The sequence below is a fragment of the Raphanus sativus genome, unplaced genomic scaffold, assembly GCF_000801105.2.
Source record: "Raphanus sativus cultivar WK10039 unplaced genomic scaffold, ASM80110v3 Scaffold0612, whole genome shotgun sequence".
NCBI classification, from domain to species: domain Eukaryota; kingdom Viridiplantae; phylum Streptophyta; class Magnoliopsida; order Brassicales; family Brassicaceae; genus Raphanus; species Raphanus sativus.
Genome location: NW_026615930.1, coordinates 10921 through 33596, shown reverse-complemented (window position 1 = coordinate 33596; position 22676 = coordinate 10921). Strand labels below are relative to the sequence as shown.

Below are 22676 nucleotides of genomic sequence, written 5' to 3'. Positions count from 1 at the left end.
TTCCTACGGAGAATGCCAAGTCTGGTCTTGTATGCATCAGATATCTCAGACAACCTATCCTTCTTCTATATAACGTAGCATCGATCTCTGGTTCATCCAGCGCCTTAGAGAGTTGCAGACCAAATTCTATTGGTATGTGAGTCGCGTTGCAGTCGTCCATTCCTGCCTCCTTGAGTATACGCAAAGCATAAGCTTCTTGATTGATCGCAATACCTACATAACTCTGCTTTACTTCCATTCCGAGATAATATGTTAAGACTCCTAGATCAGACATCTTGAACTGCTGTGACATTGAGGCCTTGAAATCTTTTATCTCTTTTATGGAGTTTCCTGTAACAAAGAGATCATCAACATATATTGCCACAATGAGTAGCTTATCTTTATCTTCTCGGCGATATACTGAGCTCTCCTTTGCACACTTGTTGAACCTTAATTGTTTCAGGACACGATCAAGCTTTGTGTTCCAGGCACGTGGTGCCTGCTTTAGACCGTATAACGCTTTTGAAAGTTTGAAAACCTTATGTTCTTCTCCCTTCTTTTCAAACCTTTCAGGTTGAGATACGTAAACATCTTCGTTCAACTCTCCGTGTAAGAAAGCCGTTTTGACGTCTAGGTGATGAACTTCCCATTGATTTGATGCAGCCAAACCAATTAGCAGTCGTATAGTCTCTAGTCGAGCCACTGGTGCGAAAACTTCGTCATAATCGATTCCATGTTCTTGAACGTATCCTTTGGCGACCAACCTTGCTTTGAACTTGATGATTGTGCCGTCTGCGTTCCTTTTGATCTTGAAGATCCATTTAAGACCTATGACTTTTACTCCAGCCGGTTTATCAACTAGTGACCTTGTTTTGTTCTTGTTGATAGAGGTGATTTCATCTTCACAAGCCATCGTCCATCGCTTGTCGTCTTTGGCTTCATGAAAACTTGACGGTTCATCATTAATAGACAGAAGTAGCATCTCGCATTCTATCTTTGCAAGTAGAATGTAGTCTTTAAGATAGTCTGGTTTGTTTATCTGTCGTGATGAACGCCTCAAATCTTGTACTTGATCGCCTCCTTCGTTCGAAACAGAGTCAATTCTCTCTGTTTCTGTTTCTACAGACTCTGTTTTTACAGATTCTGTTTCTGCCTTTTCCTGTTCTGCAACTGAGCCTGTTTCAGGAAGAAGTCCTCCACTGTAACAACCACTGCCACTATTTTCCGTAGCTCCCCACGTCATGTGAAACATACCTGGTTCACTTTGAGCTTCTTTGCTTTCTCCCTTCCAATTCCAGCAAACCTCTTCATTAAAGATCACATCTCAGCTTACAACAATTTTCTTTGTATCAGGGTTGTATAGACGATATGCTTTAGTTCCAGGTTCAATACCAAGGTGAACTAAAGCTTGTGATCTGTCATCAAGCTTCCTTAGATGACCAGCATCAATCTTGGCATGAGCCATACAGCCAAATACTCGTATATGTGATAAGCTCGGTTTCTTGCCCTTGATACATTCATAAGGAGTTTGATTCTTCAAAGCCCTTGTAGGGACTCTATTGATCAAATATGTGGCGTGTCGTACTGCCTCTCCCCATAAATAGTTAGGCATGTTCATTGCTTTTAACATGCTTCGAGTCATCTCCATCAGTGTGCGGTTTCTCCGTTCAACCACTCCGTTCTGTTGTGGAGTGTACGGAGCGGTTAAGTGACGTCTTATTCCGTTGTCATTGCAGTACTCTTGAAACTGATGTGAAGTAAATTCACCTCCTCTGTCCGTACGCAATGTTACTATTTCTTTCTCAAAGTCCTTCTCCACAAGATTCTTAAAAGTCTTGAATTGACTAAAAGCTTCACTTTTTTCTTTTAGTAGTATAGACCACATATATCTTGTGCAGTCATCGATAATGACAAAGATGTATCTGTTCTGAGAGAGAGTAGTTGGTGATATAGGACCGCATAAGTCAGCGTGTAGTAGTTCTAAAGCTCTTGATGATCTGAATGACGAGGCCTTTGGGAAGGGTTGTCGTGTTTGTTTGCCTACCAAGCAAGAATCACAGAGTTGCTTCACTTCACCTATCTCCGGCAAACCGGTAACCATTCCATGAGTCGCCATTGCCTTTATGGTTTTGAAGCTGATATGCCCAAGTCTAGCATGCCATTGCCATGGTTCTTCCTTTATCTTAGTCTGAAGACACGCTGCTCGTCCGACTTTCAACTTTATCTTGTAGAGTCTATTCGGAGTTCTCTGTACTTTAGCCAGTAATTTTCCTTTTGAATCTCTTATCGTTAGGAAGTGATCTTTCATTCGGATATCACAACCTTGTTCAGTCGCTTGTCCCAAACTCAAGATGTTACTCTTCAGGTTTGGTATGTAATAGATATCAGTCAAGAGCTTCTATTCACCAGTCTTTGCTTCAAACAGAATTGACCCTTTTCCATCGATATCAACATATGATCCATCTCCAAACTTCACTTTACCTTTTATATTCTCGTTGAGCTCAGAGAAATAAGACCTTTGACCCGTCATGTGATTGCTAGCTCCGTTGTCTAGATACCACACTCCATCTTCTTTCTTATCTTCTTCAAAAGTCTTCGGTAAGATCTTGTCTTCGTTAAGGTACACAAGTTCATGTAGATACAACGCCGCTTCAGCTGTTTCTGTTTCGGTTTTGTTCAACTCTTGTGTATCTTCTTTCTTTTCAGGGCATACTGATTTAAAGTGTCCCTTTTTCTTGCAGTTGAAGCAAACAATCTGAGAGTAGTCCTTCTTTTCTTTGTTTCCTTCTCCAGAGCTACTTCTACCGCGTCCTCTGCCACCATTACCACGACCACGACCACGATTCCAACCTCTTCCTCGTCCTCTTGAACTCTGATTGTACGAGGCTTCTGAACTTGTGAAGAGAAGGTTGTTTTGTTGATCATATGCCGTCTTGCCTTTAACACGTTCTTTGTATGCTTTGAGTCTTCCAGTGATATCTTCAAAAGAAGTTTTATTTAAATCAAGCATCTGTTCTATTGAAGCTGTAATATGAATGAACTTCATTGGTAGACTATTGAGTAGTTTCTTCACAAGCTTTGGTTGATCAATCTTATGTCCCAACGAGGCCGATTTTGATGCAAGTTCAGTTAGCTTGCTTGTGAATGCATCAATACTGTCCGAGTCTTCCATGTTTAAGCGATCGAACTCATTCATTAGTGTTAACAATCTTGCTTCTTTTACACGTTCAACACCTATGTTTTTTGTTTTGATTGAATCCCAGATTTCTTTAGGAGTATCATCATCTCCAAATTGCATTACCAGAGTTTCAGGTACTGATTGATACAGCAGTACAATCGCCATATTTATCTTTTCTTCATCCTCTGTTCCTAGATCAATCGCCTCCCATACCTTATGAAGCTTAAAGAGAGCTTTCATCTTTTTCACCCATACATTGTAATTTGTTGTCGAAAGCATAGGACAAACCACTGTACTTGGAACATCTTCTCTTCTTCCTAGTGCAGTCGGAGCTTTTACTTCTGTCAAGTCTTTCGTATCAGTCATGGATACCTTCTTCTTGTCTTCTCGGATATGAATAACCTAGTGCTCTGATACCAAATATAGTAGCCTAAGATCGAATGTAATACTTTGAATGTTATAAAACTATAGCTTCGTTTTATTTCTCTTAACTTCTGTAATGTCTCTTACAACTTGCATCACCTTATATAGGTAACAGGAATCTTAACTTGTCCTATTACAACATGAACTAGGAACTTATCTTAAACCTAATTCTAATAGACTTTAGTTATTCAATCTTTCTTTTTATGAATAACTTGGTTCTTAAGATAACTCTTGAAGCTTATCCAACAGAATTAACAACTTTATCATCGTTACCATTCAAATAGCACAAAATTGATAAGGGGACAACAAATAAATTCCCCTTTAGAAGAGAGAGAGGAAAACACATAATAATAGATTTTGCCATGGAAAGAAAGTAGTAATAGTGGTAGTGAAATTATACGAGTTGATCATTGGTTTAGAGTTTTCACCATCTCTGGCCTCTGCCACCACCACGACCAAATCTACCACCAGTTCGTTATGGTTACAGGGTTGCAGAGCTACAGCTAATCTCAGTTCACAATTCTGAACTTTTGTAAAGTGTAACGCAATCACGTGGGGGTGTCTTCGCTGAGTACTAGTACCATGGTAATAATATGCTACCATGGTAATAATATGCATTTCTAAGGAAACATACATATTTTTTTGGTGAAGTTAGAAATTTTATTCGTTGCTTGCTTACACATCTAAACCTTTCATAAAAGGGAAAAAAACACAAAGACAAAAAGCAAATACAGAGTATGTGGTACACGAAGCTGAGTAACGATATTAAGCTACAACTTGCCACAACTCAGAAGTAGCTTCACTAGTAGACATATGTATCATCAAAGGCCGAGCCACCAACATATTTGGCAGATGTATCCACCTGAAAATAGAAACAAATCAACAAAACATTGAGTGTTCAGATCAATCAGTGAGGTCACAAGAAAGGTTTTAGAAGTCATATACCGAGCTAACACGCTTTTCTGCAGGCTCACTGGAATCATTTGCCGGAGTAACTTTCCCAGCAGCTGCTGCTAAGTCATCATCATCCTTCTTAACTGGTACGTACCACACGTTAGCACTATGTGGGCTTAAAAGGAAGGAGCGCACATAGTTCTCATAGAGATAAGAAGCACCGCTCATGCCCGGTAACACCAACCAACAGGTTAAGGCTAGCTTAGCGTATTGCCATAACGGAATCCTGATCATATCATGTACCTCAAAACTTTAATTAGTACAAATAAAAAGAATGCAATTATATGATTATATGAACCACCATTTTATGGTTAGATCAATTGATGTTGTTATGCCATTTTAAGCATAAAAATTAGTTCAGTGGAAAACCTAGAGAGCGTTACTATAACAAGATCGGTAAGTAAGATCCAAGACATACGTTTGTAAAGAGCCCTATTAGAAACAAACATGTGATTTACTCTGTTTTCAGAGACAGAAGCTTGCAGACCAAGGAAGCCTCATTAGATAGTGTTTTAAACTTACCATTCGATGAGTCTGTAGAAAGTGAGCTCAAAGAGTTTGATAAGTGAATAAAGAGCCCAATAAGTGAGCCATTGCTTGTCGTCTCCACCGGTCCTCGACTCTATTGCTCTCACTGATGCGTATCTAAATCAAAGTATAAACCAAAGTTTTTAATTCAAATAAAAGGTAAACTAGATTAGATAGAGAAGGTTATATTGGACTTACAGAGGATAAACCAAGCTAATGATAGGTCTGCGCACACACCAACACATGCAAAAAGAATCAAATTAAAGAGAAAGTACCAGAAAAATAGCTTTGGCTAAATCTTAAAGTTATTATTAATCATGTACCCAGCGATGACGTCGAAGTTCTTGAAGATGAGCCTCAGTAAACTTCCGATAGTTGAAAACATTTTTTCCGTCGAATTATCTTCTTGCTTTTTTTTTCTTGTACTCTCTCTCACAACCGTCTTTTGAAATTGTTGTTGCATTGTTTTCTGGACAAGAGAGAGTGCTCTCATATGAAGTAAGTTGGGCTTGACCACACGTGTCCGTGACTATGAGAGGAGTCGAGGTGAAGTTGAGCCACGTTGCTTCTTGATCCGGAAGCCTAATAACTTAAGCATTCAGGGATTGTTTTTGATTTATGACCGTTCGATTTCATCGTTGTTGTGCAGATACTACAATGATAATAGAGATCTAAAACAACATAAACATCATAAATTTTAATGCAAAAGTATAGAGAGATGAGTTCTAATATATAAACAAAAATATAAGAACAACAACTCAAAACATTAGACTATCTTTAATCTATTTTGCTATTTTTTTCCTTATAATAGAGATCTATTTTGCTCTATATATATATCTTCAAAATAGCAAATTACATTTCTTTTTATAAATAAAGGAAAAATAATAATTTCTATTTTGTAGAAAAAATAAAAGCGGATGAAACTTTTTTTTGCCTGTAAATTCTATTATGAAGAGAAATATAAAAATAGATTGAAAATGATTTTAGTGAAACACTCAAGAAAATAGAACTGATGAAATTAATATTTAAAAAATTGCTAAGCAATAGTTAAATATCTTATAGAAGATTAAATATTCTATGGAAGTTAATGTTTAGATGGAATCTGTGTCATTTATATTAATGTTTAAAAAAAAATATTATAACTGATTTGGACCAATGCTTAGAATATTGGATGAAACACATCCAACTTTGTATAATAAGATTGCTTACAAAATATCAAGGGAAACGATTCCAAATCGTTAGAGAAAATTTTGGCTTTGAAGTCTAGTGATGATTATACCTTCATACAAATCTAAGATTTGGTTCTTGCAACATTTTATTGAATACAAATAGTACACCGGTCCTATTGAGTACCAGAACAATACCAAACCAAAAAAAAAAAAACAAAGAAGGTGCAAAGAGAAGACAAGTCTCTCTTGTAACCAACCCATCAAGGAACAAAGAAGACACTAGCGAGATACCACCAACTCTGAGGAACGATGACTGGCTTTAGTGCCTCTACGGTTCCAGATTGGAGTTGTCTCAATGAGCTTGTGGGGGAAAAGCCTGCTCTCCCACTTGCTTGGCTTCTTGAAGTTGTGAACTTTGAGCTTCGCAATCACAGCTTCTTCCTCTGGAGTCGTCTCTCTAACTACGACAGTTAAGCGACACTCCGGTCTTATCATCAACCCGCATTTTCCTTTTCCATGGATAGATATCCTCTTCTTGAACAGTCCCTTCCCAACAAACGCTTCAGCTGCAATCACATATCAAAAGCTTAGAATAAATGAATCATTCCTACAATGCAGCAGACAGAGGAATCAAGGATCTAGTTAGAACATACCAATGATGAGACGGTCAGGATTTAGTCCATGGTTATGAGAAGCATTTGCTCGAGCAGCGTGGATAACCTGTAATATAATGACAAATCAGTAACGATTTTTCTATACCTGATATTTATTAAAAAAATCGGTCTAAGCGCCCGCCTAATCGGTTAAATCATATTATATAAATTAATATCTAGTTACCGTCTAGCGATTTTTTGAAGATTGGTACTAATAGAAAAGAGTTGCCTGTTTCAAGCTCAGATCTTAAGAGATTACCCGGTACACGGTGTGGGAAGCTCGTTTAACAGTGACCTGGAGTTGCATCAGAGCATCTTCGACGCGCATACCACGCACTAGTGCTGCAACTAGGTTGACCTTCTTAGGACTCTGAAACAAGAAATGATGATCACATCTATAAATGACACAGGCCAAGTGAAAAGAGAGTTCTGTAGAGAGTCAGAGAACAGTACACACACCTGCTTAATGGCTTTGAGTACAGCCTGCACTTTTTTACGCTTGGGTATAATCTTCTGCTCTTCTTCTTCTTTGCCACTACCCAAAAGAGTAGCTGGAGATGACAAAGGTGATGACACAGGCTCTTCACTAGCCTTGAGTGTTCTTGAGGTAGAAATCCCCTGAAAGCAATAGAACAAGATCCCACAAATGAGCCAAAGTATTCATCTTTCAATCTAATTAACATAGACAATAAATGTTGCCATCCCACTAGACACACAGTCTCACTATTACTAAAGAAAACAAGATTCAGGTTGTGAACAAAGCATTACCACTTGCTGTAGATAATGATGCAGTGGTGTTGAAGAGTAGGTTGGTCTCAGGAGACTCTGCAAGTAACCTACTTCACAAGCAAACAAAAAAAAAACTGAATCATCATTATAACACAAAACACATAACATTCTCTTAAACTCAAATGAGGAAAAAACTAAAACATGGGCAAAGATAAAGCTTTCACCTTTGGAGAAAGGAGATTCCAAATTGAGAGATGAAGAGTAATAAGCTGTTGAAACGTTACTGTTCTTCACTCTTCTCCCAATCTGACGAATCAATTGTAGATTCCTCTGCCAACCCGCCATTGTTTAATTTAACCCTCTTTCGGTAAACTGTCAAAGGATCAGAATCAGAAATAAAGATCAAAGCTTTGGCTCGTCTCGCTAGAGAATCGGAGGATCTAGGGTTTATCAAACGAAGCTAACTTTACCTGTGTGATGAGAGACGACGACGAGAGAGAGAGAGAGCAGTGACGCATTTGTTTTTTTTTTGTGATTTGGACTTTGTTTCTTAATGGGCTTGGGCCGAGTTCGTCGTTCTGGTACGTACGTTGTTTTGTTTGGTAAATTTTGGTGCTGAATGTTGATTGTTAATGTTCTTGGGTTTTAGTTTATTTATTTTATTTTGAATTTTGGTTTGTGTATAGAAAAGGTTATATCTATCTATGTCGAATTAAAATCCATTTTCACCTTACTTAAGAATCCATATATGCAGTGATTACTGAGTAAGTTTTATCTCGTTAGAGATTTGGGTCGACAAGGCGACAACAATAGATGCCTCTCTATATATATATATAATGCTTGATTTTTGATATTTATCAAGCATTATATATAATGCTTGATTTTTGATATTTATCATGTTTATAATAAATTTTGTGTTAATTATGTTTGTTTTGGGAAAATGACAAGCTTTTTGGAATAGATATGTAAAAGTACATTTACATAATTGATGCGTGCGTATGAGAGTAAAAGTTGGGTCTATGACATTAGTTTGCTTCGGAATTATACATATTATTAAAAATATACTATACAAACTGCAAATTGTAATTTGTAATTTACTAATTTGTAACCACCTACTATTAAAATATGCATATATGTACATGACTTGCGGCTTGCGGTTCTCAACGAACTTACTCCACTATACATGCATCTCTTAATTCGAAGTTAAGCTAGCACTTAGCCTCTAATTACTAAACTAGCTTCTGTATATTTCAGACGATCACCTATGTGTTATTGAATTTCAAAGGAATCATTAGTTTTGATAATATATAAATTCTATAGATTAATTTCCTCGTTGGGCTTTTTATCTTATGTATAGAGCTGTTGTTTTGGATATTTATAAAGTGGGCACAGAACATAAACTAAAACAGTACGAAGTTATGCATAATTATTAGATTATAGCTATATGGTCCCAATATCATGGGTTGATAATTGGTAGGTTATATCTTGCCGAACCTAGCAAACATATGGAGCCCGGCTATTCTCATTGAGAATAAGCCAACAGACTTACTCCCCCAACCTATTGAGGCAAGCTTTTATTTGTTTGTTTTATTGATTTAGGTGTATATATAATAGTATAATACAATTAATTATTTCATATTTCAAAGAAAAGAGTATATATGTGTTTTCATTTTGCAAAATTTGAATCTAGCTCAATAAATTTGCATATATATTAACTGTTTGATGATTGACGCAAGGTAAACAGGTTTTGAAATCAACATGTGACTACTGCTCCAAATAGTGAAAGACAAAAAAACATTGAAAACATTACTAAAAAAAAAAAATATTACTAAGAATTTTTGCTAAAGCACTATTCAATATTTCTTGTGTATTACAAAATTATAAAATTACACTTTCTAACACATTTTATAAGATTACACATAATAGATTTTCATAGGTTTTCAAATGAAAACACTATGCAATGCACCGTTTAGATCCTAGTATTGATGAGCCAGAATGATCATCATATGTGTAAAGGCTATAAAACCAATTCTAAATCGAAACATATTCGCTGTATTTAAAAATCATAGGTTACTCTAATTACGTCAACTCATTTTTAAAGTAAAACCCTACGAGTTTTTACATAAGGCAATATAGTATAATACATATGAACTCTCTTTTTCCGGAACTTGAAAACAGGCTCACCTATCTCCAGATAATGTGAACAAAATTCAAATGCGAATTGACTTACAATCATAGAGCTCATAACTACAAATATAGTCAACTATGAACCTCCTCTAGTGTCATGCCACGTTCAAAATATTATCGCGTATCAAGAGTATACGGTCCCATACAAAATGCGTCTCCATAACAATTAGGTTTCAATCGCCAATAATTTGTCATTCGCAGAAAAAAATACATTTAGTATTATCAAACTAAATCTGAAAAGACAATTAAATAATACACCGTCCATCATGTATCGAGTTATTCGAATTGAAAGATTTCGTACCTTGAGAGATTATTATTATTGTGGTCTTCGTTCTACCGTCGACAAGTGTTAACGTTCACGATCTTGGAGAAGCGTGTGATCGCACCCAGTCCTGGGCTTTCGGATGAAACCGAATGTTACCGAACCGACCGAACCGAGTTTCTTGGTTTTCGGTTTCACCATGAAGATAAGCCAGGAACCGATCGGACATCTTTTTAAAATACAACGGTTTACAGTTCGGTTCGGTTCGGCAAACACCAACCGATCGGTTAACCTAAACCGAAAATCAATTTAGGTTTCATATATAAATGTGTGCAAATGTTAACCTTCTGTTTCTTTTCAGCCGACAAACATCCTTCTAACGTTTTATAATACTTTTCTAAAGATCAGAAAACGTAAAACAAGTTTCCACTTTGATTTCATCATCTCATTCGATCTTGTCTGAGGTAATCTTCTTCTCTTATCAAGTTTGTACTTTATGATTTTATCTATAGATCTTACTATGTTCTTATCTTACTCTGTTCAACTTATCTTCTTCTCTTATAAAGTTCTATAATTTTTTTCAGTTCTTATCTTGCTTTGTTCTGTAATCTACTTCTCTAATCTTTTTTTGTACACTTTTAGATGTCTGCTGGAGAGAACATCGATATGGAAGCTGAAGGACCACCTGCCACAGGAAACAAAAGAACAAAGACACAGGGGCCAAGCGCTTCTGGTTTACCACCAAAGCCAAAGAAGAAGTTTCCCAAAAGAGCTGATGTATGGGAACACTTCATTGAACTGGAAGACCCTGCAGGAAAGAGTAGTTGTCGCTATTGTGGGTTAGAAATAAGCAGTGACTCAAAATCGGCGGGAACTAGTGGAATGAGAGGTCACATTGGTCGCTGCAAGCAGTTTAAGGCTTTTACCGAAAGTGATAAGCAGAAGGGGTTGGGTATGGACAATAACGGTGATATGCAGGCTATCAGGTACGATCCGCTGGGATTTAGGAGAGCAGTGAATGAGATGGTTGTTATCAATGAGTTGCCATTTTCGTTTGTTGAATCTGAAGGGTGGAAGCGTTTCTGCTTCAATGTGTTACCAATGTACAAGACATTCTCAAGAAGGACATGTACTAGAGACATTGCTGCTATGTTTGTGAAAGAGAAGGCTTCTTTGAAGAATTTGCTTGGTGTTGATAAGAAGAGAGTTTCACTTACTACAGACATATGGGTATCACCTACAACTTCTTACAACTACATGGTGATAACATGTCACTGGATTGATGAAAATTGGAAACTTCAAAAGAGGATTCTCAGTTTCAAGCCAATCACTGATCACAAAGGAGAGACAATAGCAGGACAGCTAATTGATTGCATTGAAGAATGGGGAATTGAGAAGGTGTTTACAGTTACGGTTGATAATGCAAAGGCCAATGATGTTGCTGTCATGTTATTTGCAGAAGCTATGAGGTGGAAAGGAGTTGCTGCATTAGTTCAAGATGGTGATTTCCTACATATGCGTTGCTGTGCTCATGTGTTAAATCTGGTTGTGAAGGATGGTTTAGCAAGGGTTAAACCAAGTATTGTGGCTATCCGAAATGCTGTTAAGTATGTGAGATCATCTTTCCAAAGGTTGAAGTCATTTGAGCTGAGGTGTGAGACAGGAAAAGTCTCAAGAGGCAGTCTGCCTTTAGATTGCTTGACTCGCTGGAATTCAACATATCTTATGTTGAAATCTGCTCTGAAGTTGCGGGTGGCTTTTGAGAAGATGTTGGGTGAGGACAAATTGTACTGTGACTACTTCCTTGAAGATGATGAGAAGGAAAAGAAAAAACGAGTTGGTCCACCAACTTCTTCAGATTGGGATGAAGTGCAAAGGCTGAAAAAGTTTCTAAAGATCTTCTTCAACTGCACTCTAGCATTTTCAGCTTCCAAATCGGTAACTTCTACCATCTGTTACCATGAAATTGTTACCATAGAGAGGAATCTGATATCCAAGTGCGGCAGTGGTGATATGGAAATCAGAAAGCAAGCACACATCATGAGGGACAAGTTTGAGAAATATTGGGATGGTTTGATGAATATGAATCCGCTTGTGATTATTGGTAGTGTCTTTGATCCAAGAAACAAGATGGAGTTTGCTTCTTTGTGCTTCGAGAAGCTCTATGGTAAGGGCACTATAGAATGTAGAAAGCTTCACACTTCAGTGACACAGGTGTTGAAGAACTTGTATAATGAATTCTATATCATGTTTGGACAACCAGACCAGACTGATGCAGTGGAAGACACAAGCGACCATGGAGACCCTGAGCTGTCTAGTGCTATGTTTGATTTATCAGATGATGATGATGGGTATGAGACGATGGATTCTCTTTACAGCCAGATGGCTAGCGAGAGGAGAAGTGACAATGGCAGTGAGTTAGACATTTATTTGACAGAGAAAACTGAGCCAAAAGGGGACAACGGTTTAGGCTTAAGTTATGATGTTTTGTCCTGGTGGAAGCGCAATAGTGTAAAATTCTATGTCTTGTCTGAACTTGCCAAAGATGTTCTTGCTGTTCAAGTTTCTTCTGTGGCGTCTGAATCGGCGTTTAGCACCAGTGGGAGAATTTTGGATCCTTATAGGAGTTCTTTGACTCCTTACATGATTGAAGCTTTGATTTGCACACAGCAATGGATGCGGTCTTCAAATCAGTCTCAACCACCGGTTGCATCCTTGGCTCAAATGTTGGAAGAAGTTGACTTCTTTGAGTCATTGGGTAAGTTTTAAAACAAATGGAGTTTGCTTACTTATGAGTTATGAATGGTATCGAAAATTTAATTTTCTTAACTAATGGATTTTTTTTTCCTTTATAGACTCTCGGAACTCACAGGCAGGACCAAGTTAGGCTAAGGTATGTGAAAGGTACTCAGTTTGTCTGTTTTGGGTTCATGTTCATGCTCTGTTTTGAGTTCATGTTCATGCTCTGTTTTGGGTTCATGTTCATGCTCTGTTTTTGTTGAAAAAATATACTGCTGCTGATTCTTATTGGTTTTAATGTTGTTGTGATTGATGAAGGTGAAGCTAGGGAAGTTATGAAGAAAAGAGATGATGTTAGTTTTTGGTGTTAAAAGAAACGACAGGTATGAAGAGAAGGAGATGGTGTTTGTTTTTGGTCTACCTCTTCAATCTCGGTTTAAAATATGAAGTTGTATGAACGATGTGTTTTGTTTTTGGTGGTTTCTGTCAAAAAACTCTAATGTATTGACATCACATTATGAAACCAAAAAAATTATGGATCGTTTAAATCTGAAATTTTCATTTATCATTAGCAAACCATAAAAACCAAACAAACTGAAACATAACCGAAAGAACCAAAAAAACCGTCAAAACCGAAAAAATATTTAAAAAAATAACCGAATGTACCGAGAAAGTATCACTTCGGTTCAATTCGGGCTACATAATAATATTTAAAACCGAACCGAAAAACCCGATTTTCAAACCGAACCGAACCGAAATTTAGTTCGGTTTATTTCGGTGTGATAATTCCAATACCGAATGAACCGTAAACCGCATAACCCGACCCGTTTAACCCGTAAAAACCGAATGCCCAGGACTAATCGCACCCCCACGAAGACGTGTGGCAGGACCTAATTAGATACAGAGAAGCAAGGCGATAAAATAATGCTTTTAAGGTGGCCCACGACATACGGAACTCTTTTTTGAGTAGATTGTTCTGTGGTCTTGTACAAAACATGTCTTCTCCAAGATCCTCGCTTTCCATATCGGGATAAGGCAAAGATCGTTTGATCTCTGCCGTACATGTGTATATGCTTCCATGTCGCTGGGTTACGTGGCTGTTGAAACGGAATTGTTAAATTGTCAATCGCATTGATGTGTGTGATGAGTGGTGGAATGGTTTCGAAGTTTTAAGAATATGGTCGACAAACGTTTTCATATTATCACTGTTTTTAAGTTTTTTACTTTGTATGATCAGATCTAGTTTTGGACTTGGTGATGTATATATATATATATGCTGATAAAAAATAGTTCATCATAATTCGTTAACACTTAACACCGAATCAGTTGATATAATTTTACAGTGTCAGTCAATCCAAAACTTGTCGGGATACTAATTTGTTAAACGGGATATCTGTACTGAAATCAAATTCACGATAGACTGGTTTGGTAGTAAGTAAGAAGGTCTATGCGGACTCTTCCGTATGCGATCATAGGGTTTATCTAACGATTAATTTGCATGAATTTTATTACTTAGTGACATATTTACTCTACGATTAGTTGGACGTTTTACCATCTCAAACATGTAACACTAACAACAAAATATCTTAGTATCAGATCATTGATTTGAGTAAACCAATATTAATATGCCCCAAGAATGTAAGTGTTGATATATAGTTTAAAGAACAGAAAAATATTGTTATTGCTTTTCAAATATCTCCTCGATCACTTTACGCATATAACATTTTTGGGGTAAAATGGTAAAATTTTGACGTGGATCGCATAAAAGTTATATTGTTATAAGAAGTGTAAATATTAACTAGTATAAATATGTCATTTTCAGACTGGTAGAAATCAATTTATGACTGTGAGATGACTTTATTCTTTTTCCAGAAGTAAAGAAAAACTAGATTAATTTCACCTTGAGCTACTTTATTTTCTAGTTTCTTATAGATGGGTTATTAATATTTTACCGTATACAGTATATCGTTATGTTTTGAAAACTGATTCAAAATCTAGCCGAAACAATCTGGATTGTTGCATAGATTCTTCCTTAAAATGCGTACATACCAATAATTTTTATATGAACTTTTCAAAGTTATTTAAATTTTTGATTAACAACATCATATTGACGGACGTGGTCAATCTTCACAGGCCGAGATCGAAACTTTGAAAGTGATGGTTTCTAAATACCCTAAGGAAAACGACAACCTATATACTATAAAGGTCTTAAAAGATAGTTTAGACATGTTAAGTCAAACTGTTTAGGGTTACCGTAAGATTTAGTAGATCAGATTATGATTCTTTCTTTTACAAAAAAAAAAAAAAAAAGATTATGATTCTTTATTTTTATTCTTAAAATGATTAACTTTATGTTGGCATAGGCTTAGTGGCTTAGCTAAGCCCAATAGTTAGAAACCCATGTGTTTAGATTAGTTGTCATATACATACACATTTTTTTGTCATATACATACACATCAAAATGTTTTTTTTTTTTATAAATGGCATTACACATCAAAATGTTTACTAAAGGGGGTGTATTCAACCGAGAGTTTCAGGTGATTTGTATTAAAATGACAAATCCACTGTTATTCAAACATAAATTTTAAAAACTCATTTAAAGTCCACTGTTATTGAACTTGACATTTCGTAAAGTACTCTGAAATCCACTGTTATTGAAAATATTTTAAGTTGTGGGATTTTAAAGTTTTGAGGTGATTTTAGGGTGTTTGAGTGGAGTTTCTTAGTTAAAAAAAATAAAACTCAAATCCCATTGTTTTAGGTGATATTCTAGAGTAGTTTAACAAAAATCACCTAAATCTCTGCAACTTATTAAAATCATCTAAAACTCCATTAAAAATCAAATCACATCAAATGCTAAATTGAATACATCTCCCTAATAGTTTACCACATAACTACATAAGCTATGTACTTAGAGATTTAAAACCTTAACTAAGCTACATAACGCGTATATTTACGAAAACCTTCTATATACATTTCAGATACAGCAAGTCTTAGAGGGGTGTATTCAATTTAACATTTGTTGTGATTTGATTTTTAATGGAGTTTTAGATGATTTTAATAAGTTGCAGAGATTTATGTGATTTTTGTTAAACTACTCTAGAATATCACCTAAAACCATGGGATTTGAGTTTTATTTTTTTTAACTAAGAAACTCCACCCAAACACCCTAAAATCACCTTAAAACTTTAAAACTCCACAACTTAAATTTTTTTCAATAACAGTGAATTTCAGAGTACTTTACGAAATGTCAAGTTCAATAACACTGGATTTTAAATGAGTTTTTAAAATTCATGTTTGAATAACAGTGGATTTGACATTTTAATACAAATCACCTAAAATTCTCGGTTGAATACACCCCACTTAAGTTCTTTAATAATAAGTTTTCATTATAGTCTCAAGGGTTTGGTACATATACCAAAATGGACATACAAACATCACATGGTGCATTTGTATCTAAATGATATAAAGTAAAACGTGAAAAGAAACGAGCACATAGTTAGTGTGAGTTATAAATAATTTTAAGAAATATTTTAATATTTAACATCTTAGTATTTTCACAAATGTAGGAAGAAATGTAAAAACGATATTCATAGTGCGAGAAATAAGATGTAAAAGTAAAATTTACATGCTCTCTAAATTCAACAGTATTTTTTTTATGGCTATTCTATTACTATTACTCAAGCTTAAGCTTGAGGTGGTCTGGATAACCAGACCGGAATAGAATAACCAATAAAAAGTAATTTTCTATGGAAGGATCTAGCTGTCTTATCAAAAAAATCTGAAATCTAATTCTGCGCTCTAGGAATATAGGAGATCTTGAAATCTGGAAAGCATATAATCAGTGTCTGTATCCTCTCTAGTTCAGTAGCAAAACTTGGCCAGTCTCGAGGTTCCTTAATCATAGTAATCAAATCCTTATAGTCCGTTCCAAAGTTCTGACAAGTTGAATGCTGAAGCATATTCTCCATTACCCATCGTAGTGCTTCCACTTTTGAGTGCAGAGTTGATTCTCTTCTGGGGAAGTTCTGTGTTTCCATGAGTTGCGTGTTTCCCCCGCTGTCCAACCAGACCCATCCACATTCACTAAATTGAGCCTGAAATGTCCAAGATCCATCCAGTAAACAAATATTGTCCAAGTTTATGACTTGGGTTTCCTCTACATTACTCTCTTGAACAGCTGGTGGTATCGTTTCATTGGCTTTAAACCAAGCTTGACACTCACTCTCAGCATATCGAACTAGTTTCAGAGGATCTCTGTCTATGCCCCTAAAGAGTTTATCATTGCGAGCCTTCCAAATGTACCAAATCAGCCAGGGATAAGGATCCCTATCTTGATCTGGTTCAAGTACACCATTCTTTTCTCAGAAGAGGTAATTCATCCAAATGTACCAAATCAGCAAGGGATAAGGATCCCTATCTTAATCTGGTTCAAGTACACCATTCTTTTCTCAGAAGAGGTACGTAATTCATATTCGTATAGATACTTGGTGCTGGAAAGACAGCAGGATTCGTTGGAGTCGATGAATGTAACCAGACTTGTAGAGCAGTTGGACATATTTAACATATCAATATGCTACAAAGTAATATTTTGTGGTTTTGTCAACAAAAAGTAATATTTTGTGGTATAGTATTCGTTATTTGTACCATACAACTAGAGTATAATTCAAATATCATTTGATTTTTTTTTGCCAAGACATGTTTTCGTTAAAATACAATCATTATTTGTATCATGGCCGAAACTACTAGCTATATCAAGAGGGATGCATTTTAACTTTGAGTTTTTAGTATTTTTTATTAAAATGATAAATTTAATGTTATTCAATCATGAATTTTAAAAACTCATTTAAAAATTATTGTTGTTACATTTAATATTTCATAAAGTACTATAAATCCATTGTTATTAGAAATATTTTAAATTGTGGAGTTTTCAAGTGAATTTAAAGTGTTTGAGTGGAATTTCTTAGTTAGAAAATTAAAACTTTCATTTTCTGGTTTTGTGTAATATTCTAGAGTGATTTAACAAAATTAACCATAAAATATGCAATTGACTGAAATCATTAAAACGTCGTTAAAAATCATATCATTTCAAACTTTAGATTCAATACATATTTGAGTCATGTAAAGTCAATATTTTTATATACTTTTGAATATTTTTATTTTAAAAATCTATATTTGAATTTATATCAATATTTTTATATACTTATTTGAAGATTTTTTAACTTACATAGTTAATTAGTTTCAGAAGAACTAGTCCATATTGCCAAAAATATCGAGCTATTAATGATTTTGACTTATGCCATCTTAAAACAGGAGATCCGTGCCGTTTTTAAATCAGAGGATGCAAGTTGGATTGGAAAAATTTCATGCTTTCAAAGACTTGTATTTGCCTTACACCATTTGAATCAGTCAAAACAATTATGGTTATGTAGTTAATGACTTTCAAACAAATTTTCTAGCTAGCGTAATGGGTGATATATAGAAGCAGCATTGTTTCGCAAAGAAGCATTATTATTTTTGCTTAAGTAAAAATATTCATGTTATCATTCTGGCTAGCTATAAATTATATATATATAGACACACAAAATCTTTATAAATCCCTTAGATTATTTCTTATCTAAATAAATGTCACAATTCAGTATTATAAAACAGAATTAAGCATGTTACATGTATCGTAATATCATTTACTGGACTAATAAAAATATACATGTTCCTTTTCCAAAGTGGATTCAGTGTAATTATATACCAACACTCACTAATGCTTAATAAGGAAACTCCCGACGCACACTATTGTCTACCATCTGTGGAAGCAGAGAAACAACCTCATCCACAACAATATCTCTTTACCGACTGCAACTGTGTTCTATAGCATTGATAAAGAGCTAAAGAACATAATCTCAGCGAGGAGACACAAGAAAAGATTTGACTCTCTCATGATCATGGGCTGAGATAAGATTGAATCTTTATAGTTAAAATGTGATCCATCTTGTTTTTTTATTTTTTTTTATCAAGATGACTTAGACCTTAAGCTTTTGCTCTTGTAAGAACTTCTTATTCATATTTACATTTTAGCAAAAAAAAACACTAATGCTTATGTAGTCGTTGATCTCTTCTTTTTGGAAAAAGGGCCAATGTTCCACCATCTTAACGTTCCCGCATGGGTCACAAGCCCTCGTTATTGAGCTCTACAAATGAAAATGTAATTGATGAATACTTTGGTAAATTTATTTTTTATTCTATATGAAATCTTAATGTTTTAGAAAAGAAAAAAAAAGCTCTTCAAATTTTAATGTGGTAAGGAATTGCACTTTTGTTTCATGAGAAGTACATCGGCAATATCAGCTTTGCGGGTGTGGTCGTACGATTGAACTTAGAAAAAGATAACTTCCGAATTCAAAATTTGCCATTTAAATTTATCCATTTGCGTGGTAAATATTATGGATATTTGTTGTTTTCAAAAAAAAAAAAATTATGGATATCTAACTTCAATGTAGAGTAACCGGGCTTGTTATCGCCGGTTAACCGGCCTCATGAGATTAGTTAGTTATCTGAGTTCGGAAACCCCAGTTTATAAAAAAATTACATCGGCAATGTTACAACAAGGCTCCAATCATCGTTGCATCACTAGACGATGGACATAATGCTCTTTGTTATTGTTTATTTTACAAGAAACTTTCCTGATTTTTCTCTTTAAATGCTGGCACGTGTTGCTACAGTCACATTAAACCCTTAAACTTTGGGGATTAAAATATGAAACCCTAGCTAAGTTTGTTTTGATATTTAAACCCTAAGTTAACCTACCAATTATTTAAATAATAGCGTATAAAATAAGATACGATCTAAAGCTTGTCTACATCCAAAAGACGACCGGAGTCGTTGACTTGTTCTATATACCAATATTAATCTTCTGGAAACTATAGGAAACACCGTAGGAACTCACAAACTGATTCTAGAAACAAACAAACAAATTTCGAGCTATAACAGTGAATAATATATTACCCTTATTCGACTGACTAATTATTTATTATAAACTAAATTCTGGGTTGACATATAATAGTGACATTGTAAATATAGCTTTCTCATTAATTTTTTCGTTATGTTGATAGTATTAAAGTACATTCTAAAGACTTTTATTAATTCGGAAGGAAATTATCATTTTACTTAAGTACTCTATATTTTTATTTTACCACAAATATGAAGGCTCTAACTGGTGACCATTAAATTAGGAATATAAATGAGTAGGAAAGGAATAAATAGGAATAAAATCAATGGAATTAAAAGGAATATTTATTACTTTTGTTCCATATCAATTTTGATAAAGAATATTTTTGTTCTATGGTTCCTTAAAATTTAAGGAATGACAAGGAATCAGACGGAACAAAAATTCCCTATAAATGGTGTAATTTTTAAGGAATGAGTGGAAATTGATCATTCCCCTTGGTTCCTTATGTCACCAGTTAGAGCCGAAGAGTTTTTAGTACCCTTCTCGATCATAGTGTTAATTAGGTTATTGTGGTAAATCCATGTTTTAACCTTAGTAAAGGTCTTGTTTTAATGGGAAACTAACATTTTTATTAGTTTAATGTTATATGTAAGGTTGTCCAATTCCGTAAAACAACCGATCTGAAATATAGAAATGGTTTAGATTTGCAATACTGGGTGGATATTATTTATAAAACCTCAAGATATATAAATATGGTTTACTATATGAACCGATCAAACCGAAAATCTCGAAGGAAAATAAATAAATAAAATATAGTAGTATAGTTATATGTAAACTATATAATACAATTGGTCGTGTATATATGTATATTATTGATATGATTTTGATATTTAAAATATTATTTCAATAATTTATTAATTTATTTTGAGGTAGCTAGAAGTTGTTTTAATTTATTTTCTTCATCAAATAAAATAAAATATATTTTTGTTGACATATAGTTTGCGCTAAATTCAGTTATTCAATAATACTATGAATTACTAACTTTTTCTTTTAATTTTAAGATATTATAATAATAAATAAATTTTATTTTCACTTATTATTTATAATAGTTAGGTAAACAGAAAAATATATTTAAAAACTAGAAGTACTGAAAATATATTCATATTTTAATAATCATATAAACTAACATTTCCATAATATTATAAAATATATGTAATTATAATTTTTTGGTATAAAATCGAATAAAACAGAGACTAAAAGATATATTAATTGAATCAAACCAAAATTAAAATACATCGTTTGAATATGGTAGTCAATTCTTATAAAACAAAATGCCAAAAAAAAAACTAAAAAACAAATCAAATCGAACCAAAACCCAAATTGTACACTCCTAGGCTCCTAGCTATATGTAAAAGAAATTCGATAACATGGGCATTTCCAAGCTAGTACAGTCATATAAATTAATGGATACTAAGAAGTACTAAATAAGTAGGTCTCTATGTCGCATATAGTCAAAGTAAAGTTAATACATGAACCCCGAAGATGAGTGAATAAAAAAGGTATGGGCGACGCATCCCAAGGGACGTGGTGGTTACGGGATTTCGACAGAAAAACAAAATTGGGTTTTGGTGAAAAAATCTAAATCCATAACATATTACTAATTTTTTTTGTATTCATTTCATAAGCTCAATGCACGTTAGAATAGATAATAAATTTAGAAGTTCGATGCACACAGGCCACAGCCACGACGTGCTTCGTAACATTCCTCTTGTTTCTTGTCGATCTTTTTTTTTCTTGTCGATCTAAATTCATCAAAACATGTAGTAATTTTTGTCTGTCGATGTAAAAGCCTAATGGCCCTAATCTGTCAGGTAGTTTAGGTTTTATTAACTTTTTGTGAACTAAAAACGTTGTTACCTAATATAGTTGTCTTCTGACAAAGTTAGAAAACGCGTTAATTACTATGATGTGTACTATAAAATTTGGATAAAATCAAAAGTAATCGGAAAATATTACCACAATTGAAATGTTTATTTGGTGCTGTGTACTGTGAGTGAAGATTACCGTATTAATAATGACTTAATGAGTGTAGTGAGTCGGAAGTGTGCTGTAAACAATTAAGGGAGACACTTTTAGGAGCTATATTTATTTCTCAAGTTGGTTTAAATTTAGAGTGCATTTCCGTAAACTTCACTGTAGAGATGTTAAAATGGAAAAACCCACCCCATTTAAACCCACCCCATTTAAAGTCCACCCCATTTAAATTATTCATTATAAAAATAAGTCTATTAGGTACCTATTTAAACTTATTTAAACTCATTTAAACTATTATAGATTTAACTTTTAATTATTTTAATTTATACTCTCTTAACAAAATTAAACAAAATAAATAAAAAAATTTTAACTGATTTTTATTCTATAAACGGAAATCAAATTGTCCTGTAAAATCGTAAAATCATGTATTTCCGATAAAACCACAATATCGAATTTTCCGTAAAAACCGTAAAAATCAAGTTTTTTCGTCAAAACCATAATTCGAGTTTTTTACCAAAACTCAAAATCAAATTTTCCCGTCAAAACCGTAAAAATCGAGTTTCCCGCCAAAACGTAAAATCGAGTTTTCCCGTCAAAGATAGAAAATCCAGTTTTTTCGCCAAAAACTGTAACTGATATGCAATGCACCATTTAGACCAATAGTTAGAACATCGCTCGTATACAAACTATTTTTTCTTTTTTTTGTGCTTGGGGTAGTGACGCGGCAAATGAGGTATACAAACTCTTGGTCACAAGATGTCGTCCAAGTAAATCGTAATTTAATGTCAAAACACTTTGCGCAGTACTTTTCAATTTGGTTATATCCTCCCAATTTTGTATTAGTAGCGAAAAAATGAATTAAAATTATCATCACAATATTCTTTTCTTATTTTATTTT

General features: G+C 34.4%; 2 protein-coding genes across 3 annotated transcripts; both read right to left on the bottom strand.

The window, feature by feature from the left end:
• Positions 1-4148: 4148 nt before the first annotated feature.
• On the bottom strand, positions 4149-5542 carry LOC108810846 (HVA22-like protein b). The gene is made up of 5 exons (XM_018582923.2): positions 5386-5542; positions 5261-5287; positions 5057-5179; positions 4526-4760; positions 4149-4442 (listed from the first exon to the last, which is right to left on the bottom strand). Exons 1-5 carry the CDS (start codon positions 5523-5525, stop codon positions 4383-4385), a joined length of 585 nt encoding a protein of 194 aa, XP_018438425.2. The 5' UTR covers positions 5526-5542; the 3' UTR covers positions 4149-4382.
• A 735-nt stretch (positions 5543-6277) lies between these two features.
• Positions 6278-8076, bottom strand: LOC130502624 (uncharacterized). Of its 2 annotated transcripts, none has more exons than XM_056997370.1 (6): positions 7838-8076; positions 7653-7723; positions 7344-7502; positions 7144-7254; positions 6885-6951; positions 6278-6797 (listed from the first exon to the last, which is right to left on the bottom strand). In XM_056997370.1, exons 1-6 carry the CDS (start codon positions 7956-7958, stop codon positions 6511-6513), a joined length of 816 nt encoding a protein of 271 aa, XP_056853350.1. In that variant the 5' UTR covers positions 7959-8076; the 3' UTR covers positions 6278-6510. The 2 variants fall into 2 exon arrangements, with proteins under 2 accessions (XP_056853350.1, XP_056853351.1); XM_056997371.1 differs by having other exon boundaries at positions 7653-7720; positions 7838-8074.
• Between the last annotated feature and the right edge of the window lie 14600 nt (positions 8077-22676).

What these genes read in the sequence shown, in the direction of transcription:
- LOC108810846 (XM_018582923.2), bottom strand. Translation starts at nt 5,525, where the DNA reads ATGCAACAACAATTTCAAAAGACGGTTGTGAGAGAGAGTACAAGAAAA. An exon ending in TTCTACAGACTCATCGAATG is followed by an intron (nt 4,761 to 5,056) that starts GTAAGTTTAAAA and finishes TGATATGATCAG; the next exon opens with GATTCCGTTATGGCAATACG. An exon ending in CAGAAAAGCGTGTTAGCTCG is followed by an intron (nt 4,443 to 4,525) that starts GTATATGACTTC and finishes TTCTATTTTCAG; the next exon opens with GTGGATACATCTGCCAAATA.
- LOC130502624 (XM_056997370.1), bottom strand. Translation starts at nt 7,958, where the DNA reads ATGGCGGGTTGGCAGAGGAATCTACAATTGATTCGTCAGATTGGGAGA. An exon ending in ATCATTATCTACAGCAAGTG is followed by an intron (nt 7,503 to 7,652) that starts GTAATGCTTTGT and finishes TATTGCTTTCAG; the next exon opens with GGGATTTCTACCTCAAGAAC. An exon ending in TCCTGACCGTCTCATCATTG is followed by an intron (nt 6,798 to 6,884) that starts GTATGTTCTAAC and finishes ATGTGATTGCAG; the next exon opens with CTGAAGCGTTTGTTGGGAAG.